The sequence below is a fragment of the Bacillus rossius genome, chromosome 1, assembly GCF_032445375.1.
Source record: "Bacillus rossius redtenbacheri isolate Brsri chromosome 1, Brsri_v3, whole genome shotgun sequence".
NCBI lineage: Eukaryota > Metazoa > Arthropoda > Insecta > Phasmatodea > Bacillidae > Bacillus > Bacillus rossius.
The window spans coordinates 257,742,339-257,754,512 of NC_086330.1; the positions used below are offsets into that span (position 1 = coordinate 257,742,339).

Below are 12,174 nucleotides of genomic sequence, written 5' to 3' on the forward strand. Positions count from 1 at the left end.
GCACTATGTCTTACAGCGTGATTCACGTTAAACATTAGATATTTAGGTAATATAAACAAAACCTTTGTAGGCAAGTGATCAGGTTATTTCATTAATGTAGCTTTTATTTGGGGACCTGCTATATTACAAATGAAACATGCTATGAGTGTTTAGTAAGTTTGGTTGTCTATGTAATAATCATTGTAATGTGTTTAGCAACACTGCCAAGAAAATTATTAAAAACCTTATGGAAACAAAATTAAAAATAATAGGTGTATATAAAGGTGGTTTATAATACAGTAGTGTAAGTTACAAAAAAATAAAGTTGGAAAAAATGGCCAGTAAAAAATCACTAGTAATAAGTATTTTAAAATTAGTGATAATTATTGGAGAAGTAACTTTCCAGGAAAAGTTCGTCAGATCAGTAGATACCTGGTTGAAGCAATGTAGTGAAAGTGTTCATTGTCAACGCAGTGTTACATAACGAGTCACAGCGGTCAATCCAAAACTTTTTCTATGATTTAACTATTTTCCGTTCACAGAGATTTTTGTGTGTTTATTTTATGAATTTTGATATAGTACCGTTTTGTGGACTGCTTTATTCTATGGCACTAGAGATTCCATGCAACAACATTAGTCCACAAATCCCTGGGCAGAATTTAATTTATGCTATTTTTACATAAACATTTATTTTGATTGTGGTATTGTTTCTAGCTAATGTTGGTTTGAAAGAGGGATTTATCTATTATATTTTGTGTTAATTCATATCCAAATGTAAGGTTTTCTGTATTTGGTATCTGTAGCCTTGGGACCCAGATGGCCATTCAGGATGCTGTATTTGATTCTGGCACATTTTTAAAAGGTTTTGATTTGGAACATTAAGTGGAAAAGTGACTCAGTCTGATATGTGTAATCCAGTTTGTTTATTAGCAAGAAGTACTTAAATTTGCTAATTTTGTTATTATACATAATTAGTACAGTGAATAGTGCTATGGTAACCCTAGAAAAGGTTATGAAATAATGGTGATCTACATACAGAAAATGCAGTCAATTTGATAAAACTTCTATCAACATAGTTTGCATTATACTCTGTTTCAAAAGGTTAATTCACTATCCTGGGGTGAAACTGCAAACATAATTCACCTTCATACGGTTGGTTCAACAACAAAAGTGTCTATCCATTCAGCATCAGTCATACTTTGCCTTTGGGAACATTTTTTTATGTGGTCTATATGGCGTATCTACAAAGTTAATTTTGTTTCTACTCCACAATAGTCCAGGGACACAGAGGCTTGTGCCTGCCCTAAGTTTTCTAGTTCGGCAATTACAAAGTAAAGTTAAATACTTGTAAAAATCCTAACATTGGTCAAACAGTAATATACCTCAGAACAGACATTTATTTTTATACAAACGATATAATTTCCTAAGTCAGTGAGAATTGTGCTAACTATACACAACACTTTTGGTAGTTAAATGTTCACTACGTAAACTTTCCAGTTGATTAGAAAGCTAATGCCTGTACAGTCTTACTAAACTTAATTTTATCTAATACATGTTTATGTTTTTTTCTGAACAATTTGTATGAGTATCTGTGCATGTATATGTACAAGAGTAATGTAGGTTAACTTAACCTACTAATGATCTGTCACATCAGCCAACACAGACATAAATTTTATTTTTTACAAATTTTGTCATTTGTTTACATAATTTTTACACTATTTTGTATTTTCGATTCCTGTTACATATTACATCCTTGGAGTGTATGTTTGTGAGTCAAAACAATTCTCTATCCTCAAATCAATATAACGTGAATCTATTTGTCACCCCTGAGCATCACTGTAATTTAAACTGTGGTAAAAAGGTACCAAAGGTACTAGGCACCAAACAACATGTAGTATACAATTATTTTCATTACCACATACAGTAAAACCTGTTCCTTATGAACACCTGTATAGCGAAATCCTGTTTACAACTAAATCACGTCTTGGTCCCGCCAAAATCCTATACAAATACACGTGTTTTTACCCTCTTGTAACGAAATAATTTTAACGTGTGATTTTACAGAACTCCTCTATTACAAATTAGCGAAATAAATGGAACTGTACAAAATACACACAATTTTGCGGTGAAATACTTGAGTTCTGCTCAAATATTAACGTAACGTAAACAATTGTGGACTGCCATCTTGCTCTGCATCATAGAACTATCCACACTATACAGAAGAGAGCAGTACATCGCCAAAGAATGAGCCGAAACAAAGATGACATGGTACAGTTGGTCGACTGCGCGCGATAAATTAGTCGCCAGTGCTGTGTGTCAATCTCTCGAAAGCACGAAAGTTGTGCGTGAATTCGATATTGGCAGTTGGTTTAGTCTATGGGTTTAGTCCGTGCTTGTATGAATAATCTTCTTTCGTGAAATTTTTGGCTTTGTGTTCTGAGTTTATAGCTGCAAGTTAATTTCCGTCGTATTCTCAAGCAATAAGTACAGCAAATTCTCTCTAGTACGTCCCTTTTGTTAACGTACATTCCAGTATAACGTATAAAACTGCCGGTCCCTTGAAACGCCATGCAAATTAATAGGCATAATAAATACCTATATAACGTACGTTTTTCAAACCCTGGACTGTAATTTCTCGTTAATACTAGGGCTGTACGGGATAGGTAATTTTGGTTCGGGAAAAATTCGGGCGGGAAGCTATGATTTCCCTCGGGAAACGGGACGGGAACGGGAATTATTTAAAAGTGCAATATGTATCCAAGCAAATTTATTTATTTTAAAAATGGGCTATCAAAACCATAACATTTTAACTTTTAAAAGCCATAGTATTAAAATAAAAATTTTGAAAAATAAACAATACTATATAATGCCTCCATTTTCGTGTATGAACACCAGTTCCTCTGTATGTTCTGAGGAAAGGGACATACGCTTGGGGGATACAATGTTCCCAGCAGAAGAAAACACACGTTCACTTGCTGTTTCTGTTGCAGGGATGCCTAAATACTGCATTGCAACTTTACACACGTTAGGGAACGCATCTTTTCCTTTTTCTCTCCACCACTTTAGGGGATCATCACTTCTTTGTACAACAGGCATACTGAAATAGCAATCAGTTTCTGATGACATGATCTGGTTACTTGATTCGCTCTCAGCAAGTTCGTCAAAAACACTCCAGAGAGAAGTAGAACTCTGTGCCAACTCACTGGTACCTGCAGTTGTTACTGAAAGAAAAAGAAACACCACATTCTTACACAATGCTATAGTGCAGGGCTGCCACCACTTTGAAAACAATATCCTTGATTGAAATGTGAAATATCCTGTAATATCCTTGTTTTCAATACAAAATATCCTGTAAAATCCCGTACATTAAAAAATACAAAAAAATATGCAATTTTTATGAAAATTACTCGATCATAATGTACGTGAATTCTGCCATATTCTTCCTAGAAGAGATATACAACAAAGCATTTAGCATTGGCAATTCAAGATATGACCTGTGCCCTGTCTTGATACGGTTGAGCTTACTAAATACCTTTCCACCCCTGCATTGCTGTGTGGAAGGATAAGTATTGCTTGCCTTTGCAAGTTTACAAAGCAGTGGAAAACATGTTTTCCCATTAATTTCATACTGTGACACTTAATGCCAGGCCTGCCACCAAATTAGGTTCCTAAACCCTCTTAACAGCATTTAAAAATCCTGTAAAATTTATAGCCATAATTGACAATTTGTTTTTCGCAGTAATTTTAAATATACATTGCATTCCAAAACATAATTTAAAAAAAAATCAAATGAATGTAAAAAATGTTTAAGATTTGCCACTTACATTACAAAACTAATAGTTGGTATCACAATAAAATGAAAAGTAATTTAAGAATTTCTTTTCAGTATAGGCTTTGGTGCTTTTATTTACAAACTATAAATACATCCATACAACTGAAGTTATTTACAAGTTTAAAAAAACAAATGTATTTCACATCATTAACTAGCTACTTTTTCATGTTCTGTGCTCTTTTCCTCATCTCGTCAGTGGACTTGAAAGCCAGACCTGCAGATGTTCTCATTGTGCAATGCAACAGCGCATTTAACATTGGTGATTCCATTGACGATCTGTGAACAGTTTTAACCATCTTGAGATTGCTGAAAACCCTTTCCACAGCAGATTTTCTCCAGTTGCAGCACCACTCAAAGCCATTACTTTGTACAGATGAGTTTCAACAATCTCAGATGGAAAGAACCTTCCTAACACTACAACCTGCCTAGTGACTGTCAGTTGATTCATCAATCATCAGTGTGAAAAATTGTGTTTTCATTGCATAAGTAACAATCTGCAGCTGATGTACCCAAAGATTGAATAATTATCTGGCTAGTTTTAGTGCGAGAACAATGAAAGTTTCTTGCGATTTCACTATCTGGAAACATTTGCGGGACAAGTTTCGAGAAATTATCACTGAGTTTCACAGATAAATTGTTTTCACAAACGAAGTTCGCCCATAACAGTTCCGCATCAATTATTTTGTTTGGTTTGGTTACAAAACTCGTCAAAGAACAACTCTGATCAGCAGCTCGTTGGTTTTTCGCATGAACGTACGTCTTCAAGCCGCCCTTTGTCACGTTCAGTTCCGAGTTGCAAGTCGAACAAAGCGGAAAATTCCGTTTTGCCACGCCTCAACCATTTCAATTCTTGCTCCCATTCTTTACGATAACGCTGTTTATAAAGTGACCTGTCCGGCGAAGCCTTTCATTTTTTTCTCCATCACAATCAGCTAATACCAAAACTACTACTTAAATCACGTATGAAGTTTGTAAATAAATGCCGCACATAAAACATTGTAATGGCAAAAAATACCAATGTTTACTGACGCCATGACACTTCTTAGCGTTTAACTCAACAAACAAAAAACATTTCCCCCGAAACCATAGATAATGTACTTCATGAAACGATATGTGGGAGTATATGTTTTTGGTTTGTGGTTAAACGATTGGAAGTTCCATGGTGCTACACCTAATGTGAATGTTTGCTTTACTGTTGGATGCTTGATTGGTTTGACAACTTCAAATAGGTAGTTGAATGTAAATATTTACACGAACGAAATTCAAATATGAAAAATCGGCAAAGCATCGTAAATATCGGTGAATGTCGCCGTTTATCCGTTAGTCCGTTTTAAGCTTCAAATATCCGTGAAAACGGATAAAATCCGTGAAAACGGCAGGCCTGCTATAGTGGCTTTTGTATAAATAAAATAACTAGGCCTACAAATAAACTAAACAATACCTGGTTGTGCCGTTGCCTGTGTGATTTCTTTTACTTTTTTATCCAGGTGGTTACGTGCCAATAGTTTTTCTTCCGTTGGAATTACAACAGCCTTAAACCTCGGGTCTACTAACATTGCAGTATAGTATGTCTCTTTTCGATCGTAGCATGGAAATCGTGCTTGGAGAGCCAGAAGTACCTCATTTGCAAACTCCCATCCCTGTTTTGCATTGGTGTTGATGTAGGCCTTTAGACAATTTTTTAGAGAAAAAATGACCGGAATGACCATTGATGCTGATGGTGAACGTTCACCACAAAGTTGGGTTGTAGCATCATACAATGGTTGCAATATATTAATGTAAGAGTCAATAAGGTTCCATTCACTCAACTGCAGATTGTCCATGTTCAGTGTTGGTCAAGTGACGAGAAAGAGGTATCTTGTTGTCAAACAATCTCTTCAGCATTAAAAACTCTGAATTCCATCTTGTCTGACAGTCTTGAATCAAGTTTAGTACCGGCAGATCTAGTTCTTCTTGAATTCGATGCAACTGTTCAGTTGCTCGCGCACTGTGTTTGTATCGTCCAACAATCGAACGTGACTTTTTCAGTACCTCTTTGATCTCACATGTTACTTTAACAGCATCTTGCAATACAAGCTGCAGTGTATGTGCAAAGCACTGCAGCTGCGTAAACTTAAGTTTGCATAGTGAAAGTCCCAACTTAAGGTTTCGTCCATTATCACTCACAATGTACATGTCCACTTTGTCCCCTGCATTTTCTAAGTCCCATTCATTGAAGCACTCTACTAGTTTCTCACTAATTGCTTCACCAGTGTGTCCACCAGGAAAGCTGTAACACCCTAAACAGTACTTCTTCATGTCGAAATCTTCAATAAAATGACATGTCAGCGACATGAATGCTTCGTTGCTAGCAGATGTCGACAAATCACAAGTGAATGATAAAGAAGCAATTTTGGATAAACTTATTGCATTGTCAATATGTTCAGACATTTTTGCCTTTGTTTTGTTGTACAGTTCAGGTATTACTCTTCTTGAAAAAGTGTTACGAGATGGCACTGAATAAAGTGGTTGAGCTATTTTAAGGACTTTTTGAAATTTATGATTTTCCACTGTACTGTATGGCAACATAGCATCAGCTATCCATTCCCCAATACAGTTTGTCAGTGAAATGGCCCTTTCATGTGTTGAAGGCCATTTGTAAGCTTCGTCTAAGCGAAGTTGCTTCTTTGTTGGTTCTAAAGTTTATTTCCCCAATATTTCCGCCTTTCCGTGTTGCTTCTATCTGTTCAAGTTCTTTTTTCAAATTTGGATGTTGCATCAGATGTCGAAGCAACCCAGATGTGCTACCAAAATTGGTTTTTAAAACCTTTTTGCATTGTTTACACTGTGCAGATACATTATCTGGCATTTTTTTGGTAAAAAGACCAGATTGGAGTTTTTAATTTGGTGCGGCGACTTTCCATGATGAAATTCACGTACGTAAACACACACACCTTATGTAAACAACTTCACACTAAAATACTCGCCAACACAGATAATATCATAATGCGTTTAAAACCGGAGTAAAAAACATTGAATATCTTGTTCTGTAGAGAAAGGAACCTGAATCTCTGGCGCTCGGCTTTGTGTGTGGAACAGCATCGGTGACAAACTTTACGATATGTAAATATTTAGAAATAACATTTCACCACAGTTTCTCTCATTGCCTATCTTTGCTTTCACCGTCGTTTGTCCTAAACACCAAATTTATGAACGTTCAAATACATTTTGATGTAATATACATCAGTGTCGCCAACGTCTTTCCGCAATATTTCTTATTCGTTAAAACGAACATCACCGAACATGCACGAAGACGCCATATTTACAAGACTTTGAACGTTCACATCACCAAACGTTTTACTCATGGCCGTATAGTACACCTTGGCAAGTGGCACAAAAAAAATGTTTACAGTGGCAAACGAAGCTGAGAAATTGTCGTGGCTACAAACGCACGTAGTAAAGTACACTAAATACAGTTTACACAATTTGCTTTACTTTTATTGTTCCGTCTAAACTTGTGTCACGGTTATCTATAAAATGGAGCGCTAACGCAACATTAATTGCGGGAAATGCTTTGCATTAAACGGGAAAATAATGCATTAAAACTATAGGGAAAATTACGGTGCTAGTAAAAAAATACGTTAATTACGCAAATTCGTATATCTCAGGTACGTAAAAATGAGGTTCTACTGTAATCACAGAAAACTTATGTTCCGTTACGAAGACACCTAAAGATAGGTTAAGCAGTGATTTTATCAGAAAAATTATCAATATACATTTTCGGGAAATATTACTTTCCCGAATAATTTCGGGAAAAATTCATTCCTGAAATTTCTCGAAAAATCGGGATCCCGCCCAGCTCTAGTTAATACGTATAGTTTTGCCGATATTAATACACAAAATATTAAACATTTTCTCATTTCATTCACAATTCTATAGCTTTAACGACAGGTCTTGTGGAAATTGTTTACAGACGTTTCCTTTATTTCGTTGAGTAAAATGGCAGTTGCAGTGCTGGTAACCGTGCGGATAGAAATTTCATTCGTATAAAAAAATGTCCGTTTTTTTGTGTGATTGGTGTAGCAACATAACATTTATGCGGAATAATCAAGAGTTATAAATAAAAAATGCTTAACTTTTTCAATTAAGAAAAAAAAGATTTGATTATAATATTTATTCTACAAAATGCATATTTTCGCGTTTGAATTTGTAGCAATGGATATTGGCCGATGGCGGCCATATCTGGCTAGGTACATAAAACGTGGATTATACAATGGCCAACAACTACTAATGCGTTTTTTGTAACCGTTTGTTTTCTGTTACGATGATCTAACCTGTAATTTATTTGTAAACATAATTTCAGATTGACATCTTTTGCAATCGTACACAAATACGTATACAAAATTTATTTAACAGATTTAGTGGCACACAGTTTCCGACGCTAGTGAACATTTTGTGACGTTTCGTGAAGCTTGTTTAATCGCAACGTATGTAGGTAGGCCTAACCGTAGAAGTTATGAGTACCCAAAATCGTGTGGGTATCAGCATTGCAAAGTTATGAAAGACATTTCTCAAAGGAAAGTTAAAACAAACATTCTTGACTATATAAAAAAAACTGTGGGTACTGTATGGTGTACAGTTGAACATTATTTTATAATTGGGTTTGAATATGTCCAGCTATTAGGGAAAAAGTACACACAAAATGCAAATTCTGCCAATTATTTCTCATGGACTGGCACTGCTCCATTGTATGTCAGTGAATTTGGCATGTCTAATTGAACTGTAATAAAAGGTCATGCAGGATTTCAATTTTTTTTTTTAGTTGTGCTGTTTAGTCTTGAAATTTAACTTTTTTCATATTTTATGTCATTAGTTCACTACTATAAATAATAATAATAATAATAATAATAATAATAATAATAATAATACTAATGTAGTAATTAGGCCTACAATAAAAAACCCATCAGATTGTTGAAATTGGCGCGAAGTGACAAATTGTAACATTTCTTCTGGATGAACCCAATATAAAGTACACCTCCATTAAGTAGTGTGTAATATTCTGTCCATGCTGTAGTTTAGGTATTTTTAAGTTAATGTGCAATTGGCGGCAACTAGTTCTCTTGAGTGCTGCGACGACTGTCTGTACATACAGTATGATTTCCTGCCCAGTTATTTTCATTTAGGTATGTAGTATGTACATTATATACAATTTGTTATTTCCCTAAATAAAACATGTCTTAATTTTCAATATAATGCGAATAGTGTTAAAACATGACTCTTGATTCGGTGCAACGTTAAATATGCATTTGTTATTTTATGACATGCTTTTTTATAATTTTGGGTTTCACCTCTTTATAAAGAAACCTCTCTATTACAAATATAACAAAATAAAGTCCCCTCAGTTTTGTTATACACAGGTTTTACTGTAATTTGACATTCCATTGTCAGCAGTTGAAGTACTTCTGCTATTAAAGGTTCAATATTTTAATTGCAAGGCTTGTTATTTTATTTATTGTAGGCACTGTTTTCTGGAGGAAAGTTTCTTTTATATTACTTGATCTTGAATAAAGCATTAAACTTGTTCTCTAACTACACGATTGTTGCTGCCGACAGGATCGCATGGAGACAGAGGTGCGAAAATTGTCGGAAGACCTGGGCATGTGCGAGGAAGTTGTGTCGTCGTTTGGCAACCTGAACCTAATGGTTCTAGATGGAAGTGCTGGTGGCTTTCTGCAAGGAAACAATCATAGTAAGTTCCCTCAGTTTTAAGCAAGTGATGATGATTTTCTTGCAAAATACCTACAAGTAACTAAGCCAGCGAATTGGGCACTATGTCTGTCAGCTGCTGTGGCATGGACAAGAGAGAATTTTGGCTTCAGAACCATTGTGGCCTGTTAAGATTACAAACATTTTACGAGTGAAAATACATTGGACTCCCTCCTAACCGGTCAAAACCATAGTAAATGAGAGCTCAACTGAACTGAATAGGCTAGGGGCTTAAGACATATCTCAACAGGTCCGTGAGTAATCATCAACTGAAACTCATGGTGGTCGGTTTAAAGTAAAAGGGCACTGGTCAAGAGGGAGTCTACTGTACGTGTAGCAAGTGTACTGTGTACATACATTGTGGGGTGAATGTTGTTCCAGGAGTGGAACTGCTCCAGACGGGGATGAAGGGCAGCTTGCACAATAATACTGCTAGAGATGAATTCTTGTGTCACAACTCTGGAGCATGTCCTTCTGTGGTGACCGATCCTGAGAAGCTCTCCCCGCAGGAAATGGCAGCAGGTGTAGGATCTCAGAAGTTTAGCTCAGAGGTTGTGGCCAGTGCCTGCAAACGCTGCAGTTGTGAGCAGGATCTCGACAAACAGCGGTTTTGGACAAGCATTTCCAGCAGGAATAGTGCTCAGCCTGCGGCTAACACCTCGGACAATGATTCACTGTGACATACTTTATTTAAGGATTGCCCCTCCATCCAAATACAAATAGCCAATCTTTTTAATAGATTCAATAAATATTTAATTTTGATAAATTGATCTTTAACTAAATGGAGGTTGGTAATAGTACTGTTGCTTCAAGCTGAGAAGTATAAATTGTTTGTGTTTTGTAAAGAGAAAGCAGTGAAGGGTAGGAAACTAATGTTTGTAACACATGGCAGAATGATTAATGAAATGAGTGTCTATTTTTTGCTACTTGATTTACTAAGTGTTTCACTGTTTATGCGGATCATTGCAAAGATGCTGCTTACTATGTAAGTCACAAAATGTTAATATTTTTGCTTGAGGTAAAAAAAATACATATTTTTGTAACTACATGTTTGAACATTAGTAAGTCTTTATTTTATTTTACCTGTTGAAAATAATCATTATTCCTCGCTGCAAGATGGAAATTGTGATGTCATTAATTTGAAGTAGGTACTATTTCAATGTAAAATAAATAAAATAACTAAAAGTTTTTAATAATTGTTAAATTGTGTGGGGTTCATTAAAATTTTGTTAGAATTTTTTTTTTTTTTGATTTTTAAACATAAAGTAAGCCTATATAAATTGACGATCGACGTGCCACGCACGTCTGTAATCTCGAAGCCGTCAGGCCCTTTCTTCCCAAACACGTGTACGAGCCGCGGCCGCCGTCGGCCGCGACAGCTCACACCGCCCAGCCACAGCCATCGCCGGTTGCCAGGGCGACCACTGCCATGTACTTGGTTGCCAAGACAACCAGCCGAATGCGCGCGCACACTCCAACTGGCAGCCATCCCTCGCCTACCCCTCTCTCGCCAGGCCAGCCAAGTGCGCGCGCATCCTCCCCCTCCTCTCCACCACCGCCTACTGGCCGCCACCACTCGTCTACCCCTCTCTCGCCCGGCCAAGCGAGTGCGCGCGTAGCCTCCCCCTCCTCACCCACCACCGCCTGCCCGGCCGCCTCTTCCCTCCTACCCCTCTCCCTCCAAGCCAAGGTCCGTCCAAGTCACGTAGGCCGGCTGGAATTCCTGGAAGTGCCCATGATTCCCGAAACCCCCAGCCCTCCCTACGTCATGCCCAGGCCCTCAGGAGGGGTATAAAAGGCCAGCCCTTGGGCCAGGAAAAAAAAGAGGTCAGTTGGTGCCCTAGGGGCACCACTGGCAGCCGAACTTGCTCACCGCGCCACAACCTGCTCACCGCGCCTTCACTGGCAGCCGAGCCCTGCTCACCGCGCCTTCACAGGCAGCAGAGCCTGCCCGCAGCATCTTGTCAACAGCCGCGATCCGAAGTACGTCGACTAAGTTTGCGTAGTCATTTAGAGTGTATTGGGGAGACTGTCGGCCTAAAAGTCGATTGTTCGAATAAAAGCTTGTACCTCGTCTCTGAGAGTGTCCTTTCGGGGTGAGGGAGCTCCTCGGAACTTATCTACCCAGCCAGCCAGCCAGCCAGCCAGCCAACAAGAAGTCAGCCCTACTACTGCAGGGAAAGGAAGACCGCAGAGCCAAGCCAGCCGCAGCAAGTAAGTAGGCATCAGACGAGGGACACTGGGAGCCACTTTCAGGGCATCCCAAGGTGGGGGAAAACTTAACCTACCCCTCTTAGGAACCTCCATTCAGAGGGTACTCGCATCAGTCAGGCCATACCTTCTTACCCAGACAGTAACTGAGGATTGACACTTAAGGCCATTCTGGAAGAGCCAGAGGTGCCACACGCGACAATTAGTGGCGCCCAACGTGGGGCATCAGCAAAGGTCCAGAAACCGGACCCATAAACACAAGCAGGCAGCCCAGTAAAGATTTGACGCAGGGAGGGGATCCGCTCCAGCAGGACACAACCTCATCCCGCGACAATTAGTGGAGTCCAACGTGAGGCCAACTAGAGGACTCGTCAGTAGATGGCCAACCACAACTGCCCTCTGAGATA

At 38.1% G+C, this 12,174-nt stretch overlaps 1 protein-coding gene across 2 annotated transcripts in view; it reads left to right on the top strand.

Moving 5' to 3' along the window:
* LOC134527503 (spermatogenesis-associated protein 7-like) overlaps window positions 1–10,795 on the top strand; it is a 126,254-nt gene extending 115,459 nt beyond the window's left edge. For both annotated transcript variants that reach the window (XM_063360228.1, XM_063360227.1), the window contains exons 9-10: window positions 9,404–9,539; window positions 9,938–10,795. In XM_063360228.1, coding sequence (XP_063216298.1) covers window positions 9,404–9,539; window positions 9,938–10,236 — 435 coding nt within the window. In that variant the 3' untranslated portion in view covers window positions 10,237–10,795. The remainder of the gene's footprint in view (window positions 1–9,403; window positions 9,540–9,937) is intronic.
* Window positions 10,796–12,174: the final 1,379 nt, after the last annotated feature.